General features: G+C 42.8%; 2 protein-coding genes across 4 annotated transcripts in view; one reads left to right on the top strand and one right to left on the bottom strand.

The window, feature by feature from the left end:
- The window catches only part of DUSP18 (dual specificity phosphatase 18), a 36,938-nt gene extending 19,906 nt beyond the window's left edge, over positions 1-17,032 (top strand). Inside the window, exons 2-4 of one of the 2 annotated variants that reach the window (XM_077462104.1) lie at positions 14,395-14,473; positions 15,462-15,532; positions 16,321-17,032. In XM_077462104.1, the coding sequence (XP_077318230.1) occupies positions 16,349-16,903 (555 nt within the window). In that variant the 5' untranslated portion in view covers positions 14,395-14,473; positions 15,462-15,532; positions 16,321-16,348 and the 3' untranslated portion in view covers positions 16,904-17,032. The remainder of the gene's footprint in view (positions 1-14,394; positions 14,474-15,461; positions 15,533-16,320) is intronic. The other variant, XM_077462105.1, reaches the window with a different exon arrangement.
- LOC143940586 (synergin gamma-like) overlaps positions 2,226-26,376 on the bottom strand; it is a 73,880-nt gene continuing 49,729 nt past the window's right edge. For both annotated transcript variants that reach the window (XM_077462103.1, XM_077462102.1), the window contains 2 exons: positions 15,423-15,501; positions 2,226-2,521 (listed from right to left, as the gene is read on the bottom strand). In XM_077462103.1, the coding sequence (XP_077318229.1) occupies positions 2,500-2,521; positions 15,423-15,501 (101 nt within the window). In that variant the 3' untranslated portion in view covers positions 2,226-2,499. The remainder of the gene's footprint in view (positions 2,522-15,422; positions 15,502-26,376) is intronic.

The raw sequence follows: 26,376 nt of genomic DNA, 5'->3' as shown, positions 1-26,376 counted from the left end.
GTACTTATTTTTACCAAAGATATGTAGTAGTAAAAAATTTTGGTAAAAAATTTATGAAGAAAAATTACTAATCTGCTAAATTTTATAACAGAAACTAAGAAAAATTCATTTTTTTACAGAATTTTCGTTTTTCTTTTATAGCACAAAAAATAAAAATCCCAGCGGTGATTAAATACCAACAAAAGAAAGCTCTATTTGTGTGAAAAAAAGGACAAAAATTTCATATAGGTCCAGTGTTGCATGACTGAGTAATTGTCATTCAAAATGTGAGAGCACCGAAAGCTGAAAATTGGTCTGGTTATTAAGGGTGTTTAAGTGCCCAGTAGTCAAGTGGTTAATACACTTTAATGAATTTAACAAAAAAAAAACTAAACAGGAAAGTTAGCACAATTGTTTTGTATAATGTAAAAGATGAAGTTACGCCATGAAAATCGTGATCTTTATTCTAAGCAAACAAATTGTGATTCTCATTTTGGCCAGGATTGTGCAGCTCTACATTCGGCCAGTGTGTACAGCTCCTCATCCGATAGACCAGCATAATGAAAAACCAACATCCAATCAGAGCACTGATCACTGTATTCTGGTAGGGTGCAGTTCCCCTGTCAGAATGCAATAGCTTAGCGGGGGAGATCACCTCGATAAAATCGGATGTGTCAGTATGGTGATCTGCTAGGTTTTTTTTTCACTCAACCCGCTGGGTTGAACGAACAAAAACATACCATATGTACCCAGTATTAGTGACACTAAACAGTATCCTTATTCTTCAGAAATTATCATGAAATAATTTCTTAATGTGTTGTTCTTCCTCCTTGTAATGTGCTCCGTGAGCTCCCAAAACCCTCTTTCCCCCATCGCTTCTTTTTGGAATGAGCAATGCATGTTAGTTTAGGTCATGAGCACTGTTCTATGCACACCACATAGTCCATAGTGCCTAGTTCATCTGGGGAGTAAGCAGCAAAAAGATTGGCTTCAGAAAAGGTATGTATACTCGTTTTTTCTTTACAGATCTAGAGAGGTTAGTGTTAGATCGCAGGTGTCTATAGATGCAGGGATTTTCGTTTTAGCATGGACTGGAACTCTGAAAGAGAAACTGTTCAATGTAAGCAAGCAAAATTACAAAGAAGATTACAATCGCTTCAATCAATTTGCTCTCGAAAGCAGGCACATCCTTCGCATTAAATTTTAAATTAAATATATATGTAAAAATAAATAAGTTTTTCTCCACAAAAATTGTTAAATCTTTTCAGGTGTGCCATGAACACTTTTAGATCTTTTTGGTGCGCCACAAAACAATAAGTTTGAGAAACACTGGTCTATTCAGACACACAGCGCTGTTCAGTCCTGCCCCCGCTCTCTCCTCATTGGCTCACTGCTGTCTCAGCCAATAAGGAGGCAGAGAGCAGCTGCTCTTGTGCACATCGCTGGATCAAGATGGGGCTAAGTATTGGGGGGGGAGGGGGGCACTGCTGCACACAGTTTTTTTACCGACAGATGTGATTTATTGAGTAAACGCTACTAAAAGTTTTGGCAAGGCAAATTTTAAAAGTCGTCCCAGAAAGAGCCAGTGGGGTTGATTTACTAAATCTGGAGTGTGCAAATCTGGAGCATCTCTGCATAGAAATCAATCAGATTCCAGGTTTTATTGTCAAAGATTAATTGAACAAGCTGATGTTAGAAGCTGATTGGCTGCCATGCACAGTTGCACCAGATTCCTCACTCTCCAGTTTTAGTAAATCAACCCCTGTAAGAACAGACCTAAACAGCAGACATTTGCACTGTAAAGCCGCGTACACACAGGCGGACTGTATGGCCAACTTAGTCCGTCAGACAATCCGACGGACAGTCCGTCCTACTTTCGAATGAACGGACTTGACCACACATGATGAACAAACAGTCCGTTGAAAGCTTGCGCGATGACGTGTACAGCACGTACGACGGGACTAAAAATAGGACGTCCAATACACAGCAATGCAACCTTCCGCCGTGTAAATCCTTTCTGAGCATGCGCCATACTTAGTCCGTCCAACTAGCCTACTCACGAGCGGACTGTCCGCTGAAACCAAAGTTGGACGGACAATATTACGGAAATTCCGAAATACTTAGTCCGCCAGACTGCACGCTGAAAAAGTCCGCTGAAGCCCACACACGAGCGGACTGTCCGCTGAAATGTGTTTCGGCGGACTAAGTTGGACAGACAGTCCGCCCGTGTGTACGCGGCTTTAATAACACACATCGGCAGCTTTATTGTGGAGGGTGCAGAATGTCATGTTCTCCTTTTGGTGGTGATGTATCTTCATGGTTTACAGTTGCTTGTTGTAATCTTGGGAACTTTCGACCTGGGCAGCGAAGGCTACAGATGTAGTGCTTTTTCCTTTTTTCCCAAGCTGAAGACGTTTCACAAAAGCCTCATATTCTTTTTCCCAGGAAGTGCTCTTTTTATGTGCAATATATGCAGAAACTTTTTCTTTAGATGTTCATGATTGTGAAAAGATGTATCTTTCATGTGTTGTATTTGGTTAAGCTAGAAAACCCAGATAAACATAAATGGACATTATTTTTTACAATTCATATTTTTATTTTTAATACATAGCCAGATTGATATAAATACATGCTGACGTACAGTATGCCAGCTTGAAATAAACAGTAGATGGCAGCCAAGCTCAGTGTAATAAAGCTCAGGTCATTGTGCCTTTGTTGGCTTTTGTTTTGGATTTGTTAGTGGAGGTCCATGTTGGTCACAAGTCGACATGGACCTCTACTGTGAAGCACATCCATGTAGGAAAGATTATTATAGATTGCACTGTGCAGCTGAAAGGAACAACATGACCCCATCTGCCAGGAGGATTGAACAGAGAGATTTACTGTACCATCTATGTTTACTTTATATAATTTGTCATTCTTTGAATTTCCTTTGTACTTCTCTGTCCTATACAGTATGCTCTACATTCTTATTCTATGAGAATATTTAGTGCATGTACTTCATTTTGCTGTCTATAAATTTCCACCCGTTCTCGCTCAGCTCAACTTCTTTTTAAAATGCCGACAGGAGTACAGATAGTGGCTTCATCACTTCAGGAAAAAAGATTTCTATTGTGAGACAATAGAAATAACTATTCATACATGTGCCAACAATGAAGGAGTAGATTTTGAACTTGGTACTTCAAGTTATTGGTGTGTTTTAAACCTTAAAGGGGTTGTAAAGGTTCATTTTTTATTTTCTAAATAGGTTCCTTTAAGTTAGTGCAATGTTGGTTCACTTACCTTTTCCTTCAATTTCCCTTCTAAATGTTTTTTTTTCTTTGTTTTCTTTGTCTGAATTTCTCACTTCCTGTAGCTGTTCAGTAAGCTGTTCTGGCTGACTAAACACCACTCGGGTGATGGTGTGAAGTTTACGGAGGAGAAACAGGAAGTGAGAAATTCAGACAAAGAAAATAAACCTTTGGAAGGGAAATTGAAGGAAAAGATAAGTGAACCAACAATGCACTAGCTTAAAGGAACCTATTTAGAAAATAAAAAATGAAGCTTTATAACCCTATATAATATATATATTAAGTTATATTTTATATATATATATATATATATATATATATATATATATATTATAGTTATATATGTAACAGTAAACATATCTGAAAGGTGACAGGTGCACTTCTTTTTTTTTTTTTTTTTTTTTTTTACTTAGCTGTACCTTTTAGAATTAATTTACCTTCTCCACCTTTACACTTGGATTAGCATATAGAGATGTCAGAGTCCATACTGTATGGCTGCCTGCAGACAGTCCTCTCCCTGCCAGTGTTTCTAATGATTATACTATTAATCTAAAGAATTTATATAGAGCCAACAGTTTGCGCAGTGCTTCTGTTTTTCTAAGGTCCCACATTCGAATTCCAGTCTGGATACTATCAGCATGGAGTGAGCTTGTCCACACTGTGCTTGCATGGGTTTCCTCCGGTTACTCGGGTTTCCTTCCACACTCCGAAGTTGCTGGTAGGTTAATTGGATCCTAGTATGTGTATGCATGCATGTGAGATAGAGACCTGAGATTTCAAAGCTGAACTCCAGGAATTCAGTCAGTTTGTAATATGTGCAGGCAGGGGCGTATCTATCATGTTTGCCATATTGGCATTTATCAGATGGTGGGGGGCGCCCCCTGACAGAAGGGACACTACGAGCAGGGCCAGCGCAAGTCATAGACAGCTAAAGCAGCCATCTGATGGTGCCAGGAGGAGGTAAAATTGGTGGTTTACACTGGGAAATCCCACCCGATGCCCGTCCTGTCAAAATGAAGTGCTGGCATAGGCCCCACATTGGAGGAGAAGGATATAACCTCCTCCTCTAGTCCCGACTTGGTCCGCTTCCCTTCCACTGGCCTGGCATAGAGACACGCTGCCTAGATTCTGGAGAAGGACCAGCCTGGAGGACACTGATCATGTAAGGCAAGAGTGGGCAAGGGCTCAGTGTAAGGCAGCCAGGGAGGGAGCAGGCTGCTGCTGTGGTCTCCTCGTTCTGTTGGGGGGGGGGGGGTTCTGGGGAAGATGGCAGCACAATGCAGGCATTTGGAATTCCAGGACTGAGATATGGCAACCTGCTATGCTGGGCCTTGTAGTGTCTAAGGAATCTGTAGTGACTAAGGAATCCTCCGTCCCCTGCAGAGGGCACTACAAGTCCCAGCATAGCGGACTGCCATTTCTCAGTGGCCTCAGTGAGGAATGGCAGCCTGCTATGCTGGGACTTGTAGTGTCCTAGACTGCGGGGGACTGAAGAATGGCAGCATAAGGGAGAACTCTGGGAACTCTGACGTAAAGGGGATTCTACAGATAAAGGGTGGATCTTAAACAGGAAGGAATGAGACATTTAGATGGCGAGAACCCGATTTAAATCTTGCCTAGGGCAGCACAAAACCAAAATACACCACTGTGTGCAGACATACTAGTGTTTAAAGCTCAAATTGAGCAAAAAAAAGTTTTCCCTTGCAGTGTGGCTGGGTTCACATTATAAGGGTTAAGTGCTCTTTTTATCCAGGGGAGAGCCTTAAAGTCACCCCATCCGCTACAATTCAGCGGTGGACTGTTCCTGGCATCCTCATGTCCAGAGCAGGTCTGTGGAGCCTGCCCTGGGCTTAAAAGCGTCAGGATTCAAGACCACTAGAGCGTTCCCACTTTTGTCTGGAGTTCAGCTTTAAGTCCAACATGGTGCAAGCCACCTCCTGGACATAACTCTCTTATTTACATCTGACAGTTTTATGGTAGCACGGGAGTACATACTCCAACTGTTTTCTCTACCCAGTTCTGCCTGCTCCTCCTTTCGGCTGCCCATTCACAGAAGACTTTGTTTTCTATGAATGGGCTCATATAACACAAAGTGCTCTGTGATAGGGCAGGAGGGGGCACAGCAGCTGCAAGCTACTCTGCAGCTATAGGCGTTGAGACTAGAAGGTCTAGCGTCTAATCTCCAGTAATATGCAATAGCTTTACAGAGCTCAATACAACTGTCAGGTGTAAATAAAAAAGATACTGTAAGTCCACAGGTGACATGCACCTCGTTTGACTTGACTCATAGTGAGCCAGCACATACTAAAAGGTGGCTGAATTCCTGGAATTTAGCTTTAAAGCGGAGTTCTGCTGAAAAAAAATATTAAAAGTCAGCAGCTACAAATACTGCAGCTGCTGACTTTTAATATATGGACACTTACCTGTCCTGGGCGCCCGCGATGTCGGCACCCAAAGCCGATGTTTCTCTTGGGTGGAGGCGCCGCCATCTTCGGTAATGGAATCAGGAAGTAAAGCCTTGCGGCTTCACTTCCTGGTTCCCTACTGCACACCGCGGTGATCTGTGCCCGGAAGTGGGAGGAAATCTGCTCCCTCCTCCCCCCTGAAAGGTGCCAAATGTGACACCGGGGGGGGGGTGGGGGGTGTTTCCAAATAGCGGAAAGTCCATTTTTGGGTGAAACTCCAAGAGGGTTAGGAGGGCCCTGCTCATGAGTGTTTACAATATAAAGGGAGAGGCAAGTGATATAAAAGGTAATCACTGTTTAGGGATGAGTTCATGGAGAAAGTAAAACTCCAGTTGTTCGGTAAAGGTATGATAGGGGTTCCTGAAGGGATGAGTGTTCAGAGATTGGTTGAAGGCACATAGGGTAGGAGATAGTTAGATATATTGGGATAGGGTGTTCCAAAAAAAAGAGGCTCTAGAGAAGTCTTAAAAACTAGCAGGGCAGATGTTGACAAGAGACCTGGACTGCAGGAGGTCATGAGAGGAGTGAAGTGAAAGGTTTGGGTCATGTTTTGAGGTGAGGTTGGTGATGTAGCTTGGGGCAAAGTTACTGATGGTTTTGCATGTTGTAGTTATTTTTCATTTTATGCATTGGATGAAGGGATTGGCAGAGAGGGGTGGTGGACACTGAGCCATTGGATAGGTGGATATGTCTTGGCAGCAATATTTATTAAAGACTAATAAAGTTGAGATTGTCTGCGAAGAGGTAAGCCAACAACAAGGGAGTTGCAATAGTTCCGACGAGGTAACAAGGGAATGAATTAGAAGTCAGTGTTGTGTCAGCATGCTTGCTGTCCCTCTCCAGCCCCAGCCGTGTGTGTGTGTGTGTGTGTGTGTGTGTGTGTGTGTGTGTGAAGATACATTGCAGGTGCATGGCCATAGAGAATAACAGCCCTACAATTAGCATTTTCAGAAGAAGAGATTAGTAATGGGCTCTGTTTCTCTAATGATGGGATTCTTTCATTTTATTGAAAACAAATTCCTCACCTTCAGTTGAAACATCCTCTCCTCATGGACGTTATCACGAAAGATAGCATTGGCAAGATGACTTTTGAGCATCAGACTCCTTGTACTCAAGTCAGCTGTATTGTGTAAACTGAATGAATGAAGAATATTTCATCATTTTATGCTGCACAAACAAGTAATTTGTTTTTGATGTCCTCTTTCACCTGGATTAGCAATACTTGTTAAAGTGATGCAAAACTCTGGTTTAAAGAATATATATTCTTTTCAAGCATGTTTTCTTAACCGGTTCCCGACTGGCGCACGCCGATGTATGTTGGCAGAATGGCACAGCTGGGCAAATGGGCGTACCTGTTTCTCCATTTAAATTTGCCGTCGTGCCAGCGTGGGTCGCCGTCCGCACACCGGCTGGAAGCTCCGTGAGTCGGGTCGCGGGTCCCATGGACTCAATGTCTGCGGGGATACCCGCGATCGTCTCACAGAGATGAAGAACGGGGAGATGGTAATGTAAACAAGCATCTCCCCATTCTGCCTAGTGACAGTGTCACTGATCATAGCTCCCTGTGATCGAGAGCTATGATCAGTGATGTGTCACAGCTAGCCCATCCTCCCTACAGTTAGAACACATCCCTAGGATACACTGAATCCCTACAGTGTCACCTAGTGTTAACCCCTTCATTGCCAGTCACATTTACACAGTAATCAATGCGTGATAAAGAAAAATTATAAATACTGTGCTGTGGAAGAATTATTTGTGCGACTTAGCAGCCAACACTGCTATAGACAAACAGCAACAAAATAGATATAAAGGAAAAAGTGTGGAGCTTAAGTTGAATAATAAATATAAACACGTGTAAACATAATTACATATATCATGAATATAGATCTTAAGGGAAAAACAAATCCACTCAAAAAATATACAATATTGAAAAATAAATCCACCCAAGAGCATAAAGTGGACGAAAACAGAAAAGATAAACAAAAGTCTGTTATTGCTTCTCTGGTGATTATGCAGAACACTCCCAAGTGCACAATAGAAACAAAGTCCAAAGTAAAGCTGGTGATCTGATAAACAAATTGTGAAAATCCAACCACTGGTGTGACCCTTTAGGAACAAGGAAGGTGACACCACCACCCTGTGGCAGAGACTTTGTTGTGCATCTACTCTCAAAACCACTAAGTTCAATTAACAAGTCTGTGGCAGACTTTGTTCGGCATCTCATCGGCTGCTAGGTCGGGTGAGAGGGGCCTATCCGGTGACTGCTAGATCCAGTCTGTGGAGCTGTTTGTCCTCTTGATCTGACTAATACCTCTAACCCCCCAGTTACTAGGTGCCTGAACTCCCCCTTATCCTCTAACCCTCTATTGAAGGACTGTGCCTTGTGTCTTTCTTTGGTGTTACCCCTAAATTCATCTTCAAAAAGGACCAAGTGTCTGATCTATCATCATTTGGGCTACTTTCCACGGGACTCCCCTAAGATGAAGAAGTGAGCAGGTGAGGTAAAGGTAATAAAACCAGCAGCTCCTTCGGGAGTTAGTGCCACATGTGGGGGCTCATCCCGGAGTTGCCGTTACTCTCGCAATTCAAGGAAACTGTTTGAAGTCTACACAATAGAGGGCTCTGGACTGTGCCATATTTTATTCATAAGGTGCTAATTGCGGTTCATTACCTGGCGTGTGAGCTGTGGGCGGAGTCAAGAAAAGCCCGTGAGTTATGTGACCAGAGCCAATAGGAGGAGCTTTCTCTGTCTACTGCACCATGTGTCTGTGTTGGGACGCTGAAGAGAACAGTCCATATTTTTGCTGAGAAAATGTTCCGAGTACCAGGACCACCATGTGTTATGGGACCCAGGGTGTTTTCTGGGGGTACCACTACGAGTATCAGACTGCCTGGAACTCTGCTGACTGATACAGGGATTCGCCTGAGACCACAGGGGCATTTCATCCTGTATACTACGGGAGATGTTGAAGCCTTGGGCATGCTGTGCAACAGGTGTGAGGGACTGGTCGCAAACCCCTGCCTGTTTGTTCGATGTGTGCATTGCGGGGAGTACCTGTTTGCAGTGGAGCAGCCTACCGTGCTGCCATGTGCCTATAGGATGGACTGGGCTACAGGCATCACCACAGAGGAGACCACTACATTCACAATTTTGTTTGGGAGCCACGTGTTATGTTTTTTGTACTTTTTGAATTCGCCGCTCGGCTCCGCCCTCATGCATCACGATGCTTGCAGGGAACGGAGCCCAGAGCATAGGGCAGATGATCCGGCGGAGGACACAGTGGGGGACATTACAGGATCCTGGTGACAAGGCAAGTACGCTGTACCAGGATACTGCAACGCAATCCCGAGTCTGGGTCAGTTGAGTGGCACATATCCTGCTTTTTATTATTACCACACAGACATTGTCAGGCAAGGCCAGCAATATGTTAGTAACCTACATAAAGGGAAAGTAACTCCTTCAGAGAGAAAAAAAGGATGTGTGTGTGTTTATACATGAATCTCATTGGTTGGCTCTATTATTATTATATGTATACACAACACCGCCTCATAGATACTGTAATGGTGTGCGTTTCACATATAAGTACCCAACACCCGGTACTTATATATGGGAACAGAGAAGGTGCTCAGAGATAGGAAGAACGTTCCAGGGATATGGAGAGAGACCAAGGACCCTTAGGATACCATAGACATCCACCTTATCAGCGATAAGAGACAGGCATGAGGAATGGATGGATCAACAATCAAGAAAGAGAGATGGGAGAAACACAAAGAAATATGGAAAGAGGAAACAAACAAGAGGAAAGGGAGGAGGGAAGAAGAAAAAGATGACGAGAATATTAGGAAAGGGAATATATCATTTGAGTAGTGCCCATTTCAGACTAAGAAATGCAAGTTCTGGATCTGGGCTTGAAATTTGCACCTGCCAAAACATTGGACAAATTTGACACGTACAGCAACCTCATTATCATGAGAAAATTGAACCTGAAGAAATATTTTGCACTGCACGGAGAAACAAAAGTATCGGAAAAATCAACATTAGTTCAAACTACACTTAGTAATAAATCTATTTTCAACCCCAAGACCACTGGGTGTCAATGTCTTGGAGCCTTTAAGAAGATGGTAGAAGATGACCTGAAGAAACTGGAAAGGAGGTCATCTAAAAATATGAATATCTGGAAAACCATTTAAGAAATAGGGAAAAAGAAGGAAGTGGTGATACGCCCGGCTGACAAGAGCATCGGATTAGTCATATTAAATAAAAAAGACCATGAAGAAGAAAAGGAGAATCTACTCAAAGAGGAGAACACGTATAAGAAACTAAAAGGGGACCCCAAACTACGCTACAAAAAGAAGTTGAAAGCATATATAAGATATAAAGGGGAAGGATAAGGGAATACGAAACAAGAAAGAAGCTGACTACTTACTATCAGAGTCCAATGTCACATCTATGACCGAAAAATACTCCAAATTAAATTGTATCGAAGATACATAGACAATCTAATTATCTTATGCCGCGTACACACGGGCGGACTGTATGGCGTACTTAGTCCGTCGAAACACATTTCAGCGGACAGTCCGCTCGTGTGTGGGCTTCAGCGGACTTTTTCAGCGTGCATTTTCGGATTTTTAGAAATTCTGTCCGTCGTACTTTGGTTTCAGCGGACAATCCGCTCGTCAGTATGCTAGTTCGACGGACTAAGAATGGCGCATGCTCAGAAAGGATTTACACGGCGGAAGGGTGCTTTGCTGTGTATTGGACTTCCTATTTCTAGTCCCGCCGTACGTGCTGTACACGTCATCGCGCAAGCTTTCGACGGACTGTTTGTGCATCCGTGTGTGGTCAAGTCCGTTCAGTCGAAAGTACGACGGACTGTCCGTCGGATTGTATGACGAACTAAGTACGCCATACAGTCCGCTCGTGTGTACGCGGCATTATGGGAAGGAAAAGTGGAGTAATTTGAGGAGTTCCTCAGGGGAATTAACCATAAAAAGTATGGGATCTCTTTCACTGGGAAATGGGATTCCCAACAGATCGATTACTTAGACTTACAGATTTTCAAGAGAGGGAATGGGCTGTATACAAAGACATTTTTCAAAACAACAGATCACAATGGATATATACCATCTTCAAGTTGCCACCACCCCAAGTGGAAGGGGAACATCCCCAAAGGCCAGCTGCTGAGACTCCGAAGGAGCTGTCAGGCGGTGGAAGACATTGAAATACAAGCCAACATTCTCATTAAAAGATTTCAGGAAAAAGGTTATCAAGATCAAAAAAGACAAAATAGAAAACAATACCAATGTGGCTTATATCACTGGGTTTAATACGCAATACCAATCTATAGAACACATCATCAGAAAGTACTGGCCTATTCTGAAGGAAAGAAGACAGGGTTCTGTCTACAATTCTACCAAAGAAACCCAGGTTTGTGTATAGAAGAGCTACCACACTCAGAAACCATCTAGTCCATAATGTGATCGACCCCCCCCCCCCCCCCCAAACCGGTCAAAATATTTTTAGAAATGAAGGCATTCTACAGATGCTAAAAGTGCCTTCCATGTAGCGTGAGCAAGAAGCAACCGCGGAAAAGAGTCATTTTAAATCTAGAGTTTCCAACACAGAATACCAAATATGGGAGCTGATTACATGCAACAGCACCCATGTCACATATGCCATTGAATGTCCGTGTCACCTTCAATATGCAGGTAGGACTACTTGGCCCCTATGTGTGTAAAAAAGAGGGAACACATTAACAACATAAGGAAGGGGTTCCCAAAAAACAGCCTTTCCAGACATTTCAAAGTAAATCACAGGGACTCCACAGGATTAATATTCTATGGAATAGATCAAATCAAAGATCATTGGAGAAGGGGTAATAAGAAAATCCTGGTTTCTCAAAACAAGACTAAGTGGATATATAGACCGGGTCTCTGGCGCCTGGGGGCCTCAACCTTGACATAGACCTCAATTGTTTTATATTCAACTTCTAAATATGAATCCTGCCAGTCCCTAACCAGCGCTCATTATAATTTATTATTATTATTATTTTTCTCCTCAGAGGAAATAAATGTATATGACAAACCCTTTTTTTTTTTATACAACTATGAATCATACTCTATAAATGATAAAAAGAAGTGTATGAGGAGACTGGAGGATTACATTAGGGCATCTAGTCACAATTCAAGTAGGGACCGGGTGTTCGGTACTTATATGTGAAACACGCACCATTACAATATCTACGAGGGGTGCTGCGTCTGTGTGTGTGTATGTATGTGTGTATATGTATATGTGTGTATATATATATATATATATATATATATATATAAATAATAGAGCCATCAACTAATCAGATGCATGTATAAACACACACATGTCCCTTTTTTCCTTCTGAAGGAGTTGTAACTTTCCCTTTTATGTAGGTCACCAGCATATTGCTGGCCCTGCCTGACAATATCTGTGTGGTAATAAAAAAAAAGCAGGATATGTGTTACTCGGTTGTCTAGTAGGGCTAATGCATATAGAATTATAACAATAGGACCATCAGTAATAACACTCTTTCCTCTTTGACTTGAGTACATCATGATTTTGGAATTTTTTTTGAATTTTACTTGTTAACAGCTGTATTGTAATAGAGGGCAGACGCAGGGCGTATATACCAAATTCGACCCCGGGGGGGGGTGCAAAACTCGAGCATACATAGATCTCGATGGAGAGTGGACTGCTTGAGGAGAGGTGGCAAAAAAGTCCTCCTATAAGGCCATGCTATGGGATGTGCATAATAATCCGACACAGGGGTCGCATAATACACACATGACAATAAATATCCCGATTTACAAACCTGCCTACGGGGGGGGGGGTGGATCCTGTATGACTGTTCACTATAATAGCCGTGAGGTGTACCAAGATGGCACCGCCTCAGAAGACGTCCTATAACAAAACGCGCAAGCCAGAGCTTGGTACGCACTCACTTCATTCCCGGTTGCAGAGCTCCGGTCAGTGGAACGCACGGCGGTTTGTACTGCAACCAAGCTATACTACTTACACACTTGAGTATGCTAAGTGGTGTTTTTAAACTTTCATATTTAATAAAATCATCCAGATTTACACTACGAGTACCCATCTATTTTATCCATGACAGTAACCCGTGGTTTACCACGGAGGAGGTAACTGCTAAAATCCAATCTATTGGGAATGGCTTGCACCTGGAGAGGCTCCAGGCTCTGGATATCCAGTGAACATGCTGAGCTAAGGAGGAGGTGATTGCCCTGAGGATTGCTACAACACTCACTGCATGCGATTTACCCCTGCAGGGGTTCAGGGATCTGGTCAGTGAGGAACTGAAGGGGACCACGGAAGTCCCCTAAATTGCTACATAGGCACGAGTCACTTATGGACAAGCACAAAGTCATTTGAAACCCTGCTATTTTTTTGCACTACTAAAAGACTGAACTTGTAATCAATTTTTATATATATAGTTTTTTTCAACAGAATATGTTAATGTACTTATTTTTTGTTTATTAATGATTTGTGTATATATATATATATATATATATATATATATATGCACACTGGATATATATATATATATATATATATATATATATATATATATATATATATATTAGAGAGAGAGATACAATATTCACCCATGTGAAGGCCTTTTATGTTGTTTGCAATTTTCTTTGCCCCACGACAGTGCAGTTACCTTTTTAGGCAGACTTTTATTAGACTTTACTTCCACTTTAACTATGGCAACTGAATATTGGTGGTACTTCACAATATCTCTGAATCCACAATCAAAAATTTAATATATTGCAGCTTACCAGTCATTAGATGTCATGGCTGCATTAGTTATCATTTTCAGCAAGAATCTTTTGACATACCTCCCAACTTTTTAGGTGGGAATGAGGGACACCTATCAGCAAAAGTATGCAGGCCTAGGACACACCCCCTGCCCCTCCCCCTTAAAGGAGAATTTTACAAAAAAAACAAGATTTGTTAAACCCACAAGTGCTTTTTTTACCACTACTATTCCTTTATATTGGCTTTTGGAATTTACAAATGTAGCAATTTAAGAGGAAGTAAACAAAAGAAAAAAATGGGTTAACTTCCTCTTTTCTCCCTGCAAAGGTAAAGCATAATGCATAGTAGCCCATTATGTGTCACTTACCTGACACAGGAGCCAGCGATGTCACCGCTGTCCCCTGTAGTACAGAGTATCCATCTTCTTCCGGGTGTCGCTGCTCCGGCCACTCACAGCGCCGGAGCAGCGATGATGTCACTCCCGTGCATGCGCATGGGAGCCGCCACTAACGGCATATCGCGGCGATAGTGCGTCTGCGTGCCACTGTCTACGGTGCATGCGCCGTAGACAGCAGTGCCTGTCTTTTAGTAAATATCTCCTAAACCGTGTAGGTTTAGGAGATAATTCTTGGACCTACAGGTAAGCCTTAATCTAGGCTTACCTGTAGGTCAAAGTGGTTTGTAAGCGTTTACAACCACTTTAAGGTTCAGTGCTGGAAAACACTTTTTAAACTGTGTTATTTACATTTTAAACAATATAGCCACCACCCAAGTTACTTGTATTTTAAAACTACAAATGTAAAAAACAAAACAAAAAAACCCTTCAAAGTCCAATTTTTTTTTGTCCCTGCAGACTCACCACTCTGCAATCCAGCACCTGTCCTCTTCTGGTTTAAAACAGGTCTTCACCCAAAAATAAGTTACGCAGTCTGGTAAGTATCTGTTTTCTAAGGCCCCATGTACAGTGCTGATGCTAAACGGACGTTCAGAGGCAATTGGAAACTCTTTCAATGTTATCTTATGTGTACATGTACACAGGTTTGTTTACTGTCGTTTTTAGGCAGTTTGTAGGCCTTTTTTTGAAGGCAAAAAAATTAGTTCAGACGCCGAAGTTTCCAACGTTTCAGGCTCCATGCACACTGGAGCTCAAAAAAGATTTTTCTGGACGTCAGATTGCTGGCAGAAAACGGCGGTTGAAAAACGTGATTTTAACAGCATTTTGTACTAACGTTTAGTGGGTTTTTTAGAGTTAATGGGTGTTTTTAATAAAAATACACAGAGGACACTCCAAAAATCCCACAATGCATTACCAAACTCCCACAATGCATTGAAAAAATAGAACACCAAACGCTAATTAATGCGTGTTTATTGGCGTTTTGTAGCGTTATTTTTGGTCAGAAAAACTGCACTTTGAACGAGATTTTATGGCGTTCAGAGAACAGCCCACAAACTCCACTGCTGATAAAAATGTATAAATGTCCATGTGTGTACATAGGATAACATAGAGTGGAGTTTAAGGGCTGTTAAAAAAAAACGCCCAAATGCCAAAAAAAACTTCAGTTTATGAGCTCCAGTGTGCATGAAGCCTCAGACACCAAACACGTCTAAACACGGTAACCCACGTTTAGCCTCATTTCGTTTATAGATGTTTTTTTAGTTTTTTCCCGTTTAAATTATGCTCAGTATCATTCATCCCACTTTCTGTGAACTCAGGGTGCTAAGGACATGCTCTCTAAAGGGTGCACATCATCATGCTGCTCTGAATTGACAGGAAGCTGCTGCAGGAAACAGCATTGGCATCTGACACATTCTGATAATATCATCTATTCTTCTTATTTATTCTTGGAGATAAATAGAAAATAAGGATTTATTTTCACAAACCTGTATGAATACACAACATCTGTCTCTTTTGTGTTACAGAACGAGACCTCAGGTTCCTCTGCTGGCTTGTTGTTAGACACTGATGGGAGAAAGTAGAAAGAAATATTTCAGTGAGTAAACACTGTTACTAGTTACTATGTAACACACACACACACAGACACCACACACACTGATAATATGAAAATACTAATTTGACATTGTTCTGTCATATAATACGGCAGCTTAGCAGCCTTTTAATTGTATATGTGCCTGTAGCAATACACAGATATAATGTAGCCATGAAATGGTATGTTATGTACCTAAGCGCAAGTTCAAATATAGTGCAGTGACCATCGGTTTTCTGTACTGGAAGAACATCAGTCAGCACTAGGACACACAGAAGTCAATTGTTTTCTATGTGTCCTCTTTACACTAAACACCACCCAGAGCTACGGTACATGCTACATTTTATCACAGTGTATAGGACATGATTGCATGCCACTATACAGCAGCACACCACTCTGCTGTACCTTGACATGAAGTATCACTTTGTACGCTTTAATTAAAGTTGAGTCAAAAAAATAATTGTGTGATGTACTGAAACGCGCAACACACTGCCCCCTAGCACCTGTTCACTGCAGACAGCTGCTGCACACTAAACTGCTGTGGTTTAGTTTGCTGCAGCTATTGGGGCAGGCACCTCTAGATGTATGCACCTTCTGATAGCTGCTGGGAGGCCTAAACCTGGGGCCTATTGCTATTCAAATGTAAACAGTAGAGAAATATCACATTCTGGTGTTTTTATACCTTACTACTTGTCACCAACACTGCACATTAACCTAGTACACCAATAATGAGGTGTAAAAGCACTTGCAACAGTTTTTGCCCAAATACTTACATTTTTGGTCTTTCTCTACAGCTGAATAGAAGAAATTTTACTCTTCATAATGAACACTACAATAAGTAAAAGAAGACCAAGAACTAATCCCAGATTTAGCAAGGTAACAGAGAGCCTGTACCTCAGTAACAAAGAAGCCGCCTACAACAGCACTCTTTTACATGCACATCGGATCACTTGTGTAATCAATGTGACCTTAGAGGGCCCTGTTGATGTTCCTCCTGTCCCAGAGTATTTACACGTTCCTTTAGAAGATAAGCCGGAGACACCTTTACGTGATCACTTTGCAACTGTAGCGGATAAGATCCATGAAATAGAAGTAAATGGAGGATGCACATTAGTACACTGCGTAGCTGGTATCAGCAGATCTGCTACACTCTGCCTTGCTTATCTAATGAAGCATCGAGCAATGACCTTGCTGGAAGCACATATCCACCTGAAAAAATGTAGACCCTTCATTGAGCCCAATATTGGTTTCTGGGGACAGCTTATTGGCTATGAACAGGAATTATATGGGGAAAATACTGTCCATTTGATTACATCTCCAATAGGAATAATACCATCTGTTTCTAAGGAAAGGACAAAGAATATGATGCCACTATGAAAAGAAAATTATTGGTTGAAATGTAAAATATAAAAATAACCTTGCCTCATACCAGCTGCTTTTTTTTATTGTAAGCCTTTTATATTAAACTATGGACCAAATAAAATAGATTGATTACAACAAATGTTATCTAAGTACAGTATATTGTATTTTTCAAGTTGAATTGGTGTGTGTGTGTGTGTATGTGCTTTAGCAGAAAGACTAAATATAGGACTAATATAAACACAAGTATAACTTGTTATACAGTCCAGTCTGTTTAGGTTAGATTCTATGACAGACCATATCTGTAAGGGTTTGTAGTCACATTCAGCTAGACTTATTTTATAATGTTAAAGACTAAGATTTTTCACAGCTTATACAAGTTGCTTTCTCAGTTCTTATGGATGATGAAGACATACCCCGGCACTTGACAGATCCTAAACTTCCATCATGACAGACCATGCGTGGACAAAACATAATCACAGTAGACAAGGTCCAATAGCATATGTGGGTGGAAAGTAGTTCGGTGAGCAATTTTATTTTTGCTAATTAAACCATTTTTCTGAACTAGCCAATGCAATAATGCCTTCACATGATTATGTAGATACAGCTGATTCCAGTGGTAAGAATCCGTGCATTCATTCAACTAGGATCACAGGTGTATGCAAACAACTGTGGGCATTAGGCCTGTAGCAAATGGCGGTCACCTACGGTTGGGGCCAGATGAGTAACCCTGGACCTTCAGAGCACATGCATCGGTGACGTCACCAGCTGCATGCAGTGTGAATATCTCCTAAACTGTGCAAATTTAGGAGATATTCACTGTACCTACAGGTAAGCCTTATTATAGGCTTACCTGTAGGCACAAGTTGAAAAAGTGGGTTTACTATCACTTTAAGTTGAATTTGTATGCAAGTTGAAACACATATATTTTTAAGTGTAACTCCAGCCAAAAGATAATTTAAAAATATTTTTCTTTTTGGGTAGCATAGGGAAGGGTTAACACCCCTGTAACGTTTGTTTTGCTGTCTTTACCACTGTTCACCTCACTTTCTGTTTCTGTGACAATTGGATTTAGAAAATTTTGGTTTGTTTTCGGAAATAAGGATTTGTGAATAAGCTTCAGTGGAGACTCCTTTTTCCCATGACAACTCTTACAGGGGTGAATTTCCCTTCCTAGAGGTATATTTCCTCTCACTTCCTGTTGTCTCCCTCCGTTTGTAAGTATGAATCGTGTGTAAGTCGGATGTTTGTAACTCGGGGACTACCTGTACTAGAATTCTATATAACTGTGAAGACATTCTCTGTCACCCTCTCTCCCTCTCTCATCAGATTATTTTACGCTGGCAAGCAGAACTGTAGGGACCCCATTATAATCCTTCCCACTGACAGTTATTCTCTGTTTTTTTTTTCTTTTTCTTTCAGTGGCTCAGAAGTCTGTGCTGGATCCAACTTTAGAATCTTGAATATTTGGGACTGATTCAGGACACACCCATAGTCTTTTTCCCCTTAGAAAAGATCAGAACCCTACACTCTCAATTTCAGTTACTCCCATCCAGACATCGATCCTCTGTACTATTTTGCATAAAGGTACTGGGTCCATTGGTAGCCTCTTTCAATGTAGTACCCAATTCCACTCCAGGTCGCTGCAGCTAAGCATCCTGGCTACATGTGATAAGCAGACCCTCCCTGACCTGGTGGATTTCCAATCTGGTGTCGTGGAAGTCAATGGATACCAGACTGTTAGAATGGGGAGGGGTCCTCAGAATGTTGATTCAGGGAACCTGGTTGGAGGAGGAATTCATACTTCCAATAAGAATGTTGGAGCTCAAAGCCATTCATCTATCCCTCCCAACATTGGATGTCTCGGGTTCAGGGACTGCCGACATGGGTTCAGCCAGACAATGCCATGGCCATGGCCTACATCAACTATCAAGGAAGCACAAGAAATCAAGCAGCCAGAAAGGAATTGAAAAGGATTCTGACCTGGGCAGAGTACCACATTCTAGCCCTAACCACAGTACACATTCCAGGCATAGAAAATTGGCAAACCAACAAGTCATCAGCATCTAGATCAAGAAGAGTGATAACATCACCTGGAGGCTATTTGTCACGGTCTGGAGTCAGGCTCAGAGGCCAGTAGCTATAGCAGCAGAGCAGGTATTCGAACAGGTCACCCTGGCTGATGACACGGGTTCACCTGAGGTGCGGGGTCTAAGCACTAACCGGTATTCACCAGAGCTCCTGAAGGTGGAGATGGGCTTTGCTGCGTGTTAGTGCCAGGTTGCGGTCCTCAGGATAGCCCCACCAGGAGGTGAGCAAGCCGGGGTCTGGTAGCAGATATAGCAGGTAGGGATCAAGCAGAAGCGTAGTTGAGAAACAAGCCAAAAGTCGGTAACAAATAGTTGCAGGTTGGGATTCAGCAGAAGCGTAGTCCAGGGACAATCCAAATGTCGGTAACGAATGGTAGCGAGGATAGGGTCTGCAGCAGGAGAGCCAGGAGCAAGATATTGAGAGAGACATGGCTTAAATCAGGAAGTTCATGGGAGGAGCAAAGGGTTCAAGGTTCAAGGCAAATAAGATTCAAGACAAAGTCATTCAAGGAATTTGTCCAAGGAGCTGTCCAAGCAAGCAGAGTCACTGCCAGACACACCAGAGGTCCCAGGTTCAAGCCCAGGTCCTAACACTATTTCAGAACCTTTGTCACAGATGGGGTAAACCAGATGTGCATGTGTTAGCATATTAGTTCAACAACAAACTGAATAGGTTTGTCTACAGGTCCAGAGACCTTTGAGCTTTTGCAGAGGATGCTCACTTTCTACTGATGTATGCTTTTCCTCCACTGAAGTTAATTTCACAACTGTGGTAATTTCTGTTATTCTTGTGGCACCAAAATAGCCCAGGAGGATTTGGTATTTGGACATACTCCAGCTTCTGGCAGATTCCTTTGGCCTTTTCTGGACCACATAGACCTTCTGTCTCAAGGCCCAATCTACCATCCTGGTCCACTGTCGCTGGATTTGGCAGCCTGGCTGTTAAAGCATAGTACCTGAGGGATAGAGGCTTATTCGATTTGGGCATCCCAACACTTTTCCATGCAAGGAAATTGACTTCTCGCAAAGTATACTATTGCATCTGGAAGGCTTACTTTGCATGTTACGAGCTGAGAAAGTTTCATCCTAGACCATACTCTGTGGGATGTAGCCTGGCTTTTCTTTGGTCAGGTCTGGCTCAGCATCTGGCCTTGAATACTCTCAAGGAACAGATTTTGCCCTTGGCTATCCTATATTTAGCTTCATTTTGCCTTCCACAACCTAGTAAAATTCTTTGCACAGGGAGCTTCTCATTATCTCATCCTGGATAGTTACATGATGCCGTGGGATCTCAATCTGGTACTTACGGCTGTTCAAAAACCTCCCTTTGAACCCATTTAGGAAAGGTGGGTTTTCTTTTCTCAATTACACTTCCACTAGTTGAATATTGGAGTTGGCTTTTTTTGCAAGGAATCTTTCCTGGTGTTGCACAAGGGACATCACAAGGATTTCTTTTGACCTAAGGTGGTCTCCTTTCACTTTAACCAGGATGCCATCCTGCACACTTTCTGTCCAGATCCTAAGCACTATATCTTTATTCACTGCTTGGAGGAGGTTCGTGTTGAATGAGTTTTCCTGTACATTACCACCTCCCTTAGTTTTTCTGATTTTATTTTTCCTGAAGACTCTCGCAGGGGGAAATCCTGCTTCTCGTTCCATCACTAGATGGATTTGTCAGGTCATCGTTCAAGCTTATTCCCTACAGGATATGGTTCCTCCTTTTCCTATTGAGGCTAACTCCATTAGATCTGTGGGAGTTTCTTGGGGCCTTTCAGCATCAAGCATCTCTTTCACAGATTTGTATGGTTGCCACAAGTTCCTGCGTTCATGTTTGCCAATTTTTACGGAGTGAATGTTCAAGCTTCTGATGATGCCGGGTTCAGTTTTTATTATTGATTTTGGACATCCCAGTCACCTTAGAATATGACTGTGGCCTGTACTGTATGATCAAGAATAAAAATAGGATTTTCCACTACCTAAAATCTGTTTCTTTGAGTACAATGCAGGACATAGGACCCTCCCCTCTGTCTCTGTTTATCCTTATTGCTTGCTAAATAAAACTGTGTAACTCTCATTGGGAGGTGTTACAGTTCAGTTTGCCAGTGCCCAACCATCTGAATATAGCAGCATATAACCCATTTTCTGAGAATCTGCCTGTGTCCTGTACTGTACTTCCAAAAAAAAAAAATTTTGCAAGTACATTTATTTTCACTATGAGCCGGAAGTGCACAGCTACCATCAGGCATGTACTGGCCATCGGAATTACCAGGAGTTTCCCGGTGGGCCGATGGCTCATTGGGCCAGTTTCAGTGACAGCCTATCAAAGTAATTGCTGCGTGGCTCACGCAGCCATTAATTTGAGCACCGCCAGGGATCGGCATGGTGTCCCATACACGGACACTGGTGTCCGTGAGCGGTCCTTGCAAAGTCCTCCCTAAGTCCCCCTCCCTCCTCCTCTTGTATTTGACACAGACATGTCACGGAGCTTGCGTTTGAATTCTTCGGCAGCGCTGTAACAGAGTCCCGCCTTTTACACTGGCTCCCCCTGTGATAGACGGAAGTTTTGTCTCACAGGAGGAGCCGGTGTAGGAAGTGGGACCCTGTTACAGCACTGCCAAAGAATTCAGACGCAAGCTCCATGACACAGTGGGAGATACCTGCTGTGTGAACCAGGCACTGGGGAGTCAGCATTGATGGACACAGCCTGAGGGACTCAGTCAGCATTGATGGGCACAGACTGAGGGGCTCAGTCAGCATTGATGGGCACAAAATTCAGAGATTCGTTTGTGAGGGTCTGTGCTCTGAATCACTACCATAATGACGTTGAGTGTAGGGTGTGGTACGGAGTCAGGAAATTGAGATTGTGTCGCATGGCGGAGTTGCAGAAATCTAAAAAAACATTTGGTTTTGGATTGGAAATTCTTTTCTAAGTTCGGGTAGAATTTTGTTATGCCATATCGGCGTGCAATCGTTGTATTGTGGAATTTTGCGTTTGGAAGAAGCTAAGTCCCATATTTTCCTATAGTGATATAATGTGGTTTGTCTATTTTCCCCTTGTTCCATCCCCCCTGAGCCCGATGCTATTGCGTATATAGAATCCTTGATGTGTTGTGCCCACTTTGGACATAGGAGAGCGAGGAATCTCTCACTATCCGTCTTATCTAAGTGGAATAGCTGTGACAACTGTGATGCAATGTAATATAAAGTCAGGGAGACCTGTGCCTCCGAGGTCAGTTGGGTTCTTAAGAGTTTGCCATGCTAGTTTCTGTCTGTTCTTTCTGTCTAGTTTGTGTCTGTTGGCTCTCCACACAAAGGGCTTCAAAAGGGCCTCCAAAGATTTTAAATGTTTCAGGGGATACTGGGGTATGCCACAGAGCATATAGTATCTCAGGGAGTAGGACCATTTTAATTAAATTTATGCATCCCCAGATCCCAAGTGGGAGCCGGGACCAAATCCTTACTTTAGTTTTGACCAGGGAGTGGAGAGGTTTAGAGAAATTTAATCTGCAGGGGATCTAGATATATGAATCTCTAGGTATTTGATGACATTGACGCGTTGTAATGGTAGTCTGGCTTGGGGTTCTGAGGGTGAGAAGCTGTCAGTTGGCAGAATTTGAGACTTATCCCAATTGATTTTTAACCCTAAAAATATTCCAAACTATTCGATCGCGTGACGTGCAGTATGTAAAGATGGGCCTGAAGCTGCCAAATATAGTAGCGTGTCATCTGCATACATACTGATTTTTTTCAATCAGGAAGCCCATTCTCAGTCCTCTGATTGCTCGGATGGATATCTCAAGGGGTTCTGCCACGAGGGCATAACAGTGGGGATAGAGGGCAGCCCTGTCTCGTGCCTCTACTGAGGTCAAACATTCGAGACGGCCACCCATTGGCTATAACCTTGGCTGTGGGTGCCTGGTACAGTAATTGGACCTACTTAATGTATTTGGGACTGAAGCCGTAGCCCTTCAAGCATCTCTAGAGATACCTCCACTCCACCGAGTCAAAAGCTTTTGCTGTGTCTAGAGTCATCACAACTGGTGACCCAACCTCCTCATGTGTGGCTTGTATATTTATGTATAGTTTCCTGAGGTTAAATGAGGTATTGCGACCAGGCATGAAGCCTGCTTGGTCTGTGTGTATTAGTGATAAGATGGCCTAATTGATCCTAATGGAAAGAACTTTGGCCAGTATTTTGATGTCAACCTGTAACAGGGATATGAGGCAGTAAGATTCTGGATATTCCGGGTCCTTTCCTTGTTTAGGGATGAGGACTGTTGTTGCCTCTGTCATGGGTGGGGGTAGTGCACAGGACTCAAAGAGATGATTGTATAAGGCTAGTAATTTAGGGGTGAGTATTTCACTATATTGGGAATAGAATTCAATAGACCTGGAAAAACTTAGCTATGGCTGTCGTGATTTCATCCGTGGTGAGGGGTGCCTCCAGGAGGTCTATTTGTTCTTTTGTCAGCTGCGGGAAAGTGATCCCCTCAAGAAAAAGGGACATCAATTCCGTTTCAGTGGGAGCTGTTGTTTTGTATAGGTCAGCAAAGAAGTCTCTAAACATGGAAGTAACTGTAGGTGGGTCTGTAATTTGTTGTCCTCTGGGACCATGTAATGTGATAACCACGGGGGGCCTATCTTCACTGTGCACCAAGTACGCCAATTACTTGCCCGCTTTCTTCTCATGTTCAAACATTTTTTGTTTAGAGAAGAATAGTTTTTGTCTTGCTTTTTGAAATTGGAGTTGGGTGAATACTCTAGTTTGTAGTTTAAGCATGTTAGCCTTTGCGGGAGTCAGGGTGGAGGCAATGTCTCACTCAGAGGCGGACAGATCCGCCATCGCCTTATCAAGGGCAGTGGCGGAGTCTGCCTTCATTTTATTGATACTTGTAGTTAATGTTGAGCGAGTGAATAACTTAAAGGAGTCCCATACTGCAGAGGGTGGTGCTGAGTTGTCATTCTCCGCAAAGTATAGTTTCCATTTATTCGCAAGCTCATCATCCTCTGGTAGGGGTGAGAGCCAAAATGGATTTAAACGCCAAGATCTTGGTGGTTTGTTAGTGGGGATGTTCGGAGTTATCCAGCACGGGCTATGATCTGAAAGTATTCTGGGGCAAAATGCGGCCTCTAGCAGTCGTGGTGTATAAAATCTATATGGGACATGGAATTGTGAGTGGATGAGAAACAAGAGTATGACTGCGCATGTGGCAATTTGTGGCACCAGGTGTCTGTTAAATGAAAGGTGGAAACGAGCTTAGAAAACTTAGTTTTGTTGGGTGCGTTCGGGGTGGGTGGAATCAGTTGTAACCTATCCAGAGTTGGATTTAGCCCAGTCAGATTGTAGATAATGTAGGGTGACAGGCCATAAAGGACAGTCCCTCTTTAATTATGGTGATGTTGAACGGGGGGGTACAAAAAAGCCAGTATTAGGAGGGGTTCACCATACAGTTTAGCAATAAGGAATACGTATTGCCCCTGTGGGTCAGTGGATAACTCACATAATTAAAAATGTACTGATTTTAGCTATCAAGATTGAGACTCCCCTGACATGGGATGTGTGGGTTGAATGAAATGCCCACCCAACCCATGGGTGGCGAAGTGTGGCCTGGATGCTCCCCTCAACATGTGTCTCCACCAAGGCTATCACATCTGCATATTGTTTCTTAAGGAATGTGAAGAATCGCGCATGCCCCTCACATTCCGCGTAAGAAATTTTAAAGATGCCATGAACGGAATTTTTTTAAATCAAATAACACAGTGATGTTAGGCAATTTTTTCCCTGTGCGTTTAGCACTTAGGTTCCCAGTACTCAGACATGGATTTAGCAACATTGTTTTACATAACATATATGCACATTCACATAGACATATCTATCGCAGTGTTACCTGTTTTCTGAATTTAGTATGCACAATCAGGTTCAATAAAACTGTAAATTAATTAACTCCCACCCCCCTCCCTGACCTGCACCCTTCCCAACTGGTGCGGGATTGCTCCCTTAACTTGTGTGTTCCAACTGGGAAATACTCTATCTTCCAAATGACGTCGAAAATGTAGTACAGCTGGTTTAGTCGCTGGGTTCTGAATAGGTCAAGAGATGTCTCCCATATCAATAGGTTAAGGTGGACCAAAGTTATTCGATCCCCCTGTTTTCTACAAAAGGTATAGATCAAGCTCCAGAAAAAACTCCAGCAAACATGATAGCGACTCCTAGTGGTGCGTGGGGCAAAGTTTCGCTGCACAATGCATTTGGCTGGTAGGACGTCTGTATCCACGGAGCTCCTGTGGTCAGTATGGTCTGGGGTAGTATGTAGGGTTCCAGTAATGTAGAGGGCAGGGGTGATAGGACTCCTGTATAGCAAGTGTCCAGGGTTTGTGTTCTGTACTAACATTAGTGTATAGCTGGTTCCATATAGCATACAGGAGGTTGCTGTGTGTGGCATGAGACATTCAATGTTCATAAGCGGGTAGTTCCAAGTCAAGTTCCATGCTACTTTGGGGAACAGTACAGTTATGCAAGTCTGGAAAAAAAATAGTACTAGAAATGATTGTGAGCACAAAAAGTCTGAGCTATATACCTGAGACTTGATCAATCGGCTCTTTCAGGGATAGCACGGTGCTCCAGCCAGGAAATAACTTCTTCCGGATCCTCGAAGAAGACTGCATGGCCTTCATGTTCCACCCTAAGGTGGTCAGGGAAGAGCATGGAATATTTATAATGTTGATTCCTCAGCCTGTATTTGGCATCCGTGTCGTACCTCTGCTGAGAAGTTTAGAAAGATGGCTACTTTAACATTCCCAACTGGGATATTGCCTTTCTCCCTTGCCATTCTCAGAGCTGCATCTCAGTCTTTATAGTTAAGGAGTTTAGCTATAAACGTGGGGGGAGGGTGTCTGGCTGGCATGCGGTGTGCTTGCTCCACTGCGAACATGGGGAGAAAGCTTCTCTCCCATAAGTGGTGATTAGGAGTTCTAAGAACGTGGTAGTGTCCTTTCCTTCAGTCCCCTCTGGCAGACCTATAAAGCGAAAATGACATCTTCTCAGCCTGTTCTCCATATCATCTTGCTTAGTATTTGCTGTTGCATGCGGTATGAGGATGTCTGTAGGGGCGGAATGGCGTCCTCCACGGTGCTCAGCCTGGTCTCTGTCTCCTTCCCCCGGTCTCTGAGTTTTTGGAAGTCCTGTCTAATAAGGGAAATGTCAATTTTTACCTCCTTAATTTGCACTGTAAGGGAAGTTCTGCAAAGATTAATAGCTTCAAGCAGTCTGTCAGTGTCATCTGCCGTTCGTTCTTCCCCGCCCACCTTCTCAGGAGCGCCATCTTCATCCATGTCCTCCTTTTGCTGTCTGCGGTATTGTTTCGCTGCTTTCTGTGATTTTGTCAGGGACATACCTCAGGG

The sequence above is a fragment of the Lithobates pipiens genome, unplaced genomic scaffold (genome assembly GCF_037356315.1).
Source record: "Lithobates pipiens isolate NorthernLeopardFrog02 unplaced genomic scaffold, aLitPip1_a1.2 Scaffold_3, whole genome shotgun sequence".
Classification (NCBI taxonomy): Eukaryota; Metazoa; Chordata; class Amphibia; order Anura; family Ranidae; genus Lithobates; species Lithobates pipiens.
This window is presented reverse-complemented; position numbering and strand designations above follow the sequence as displayed.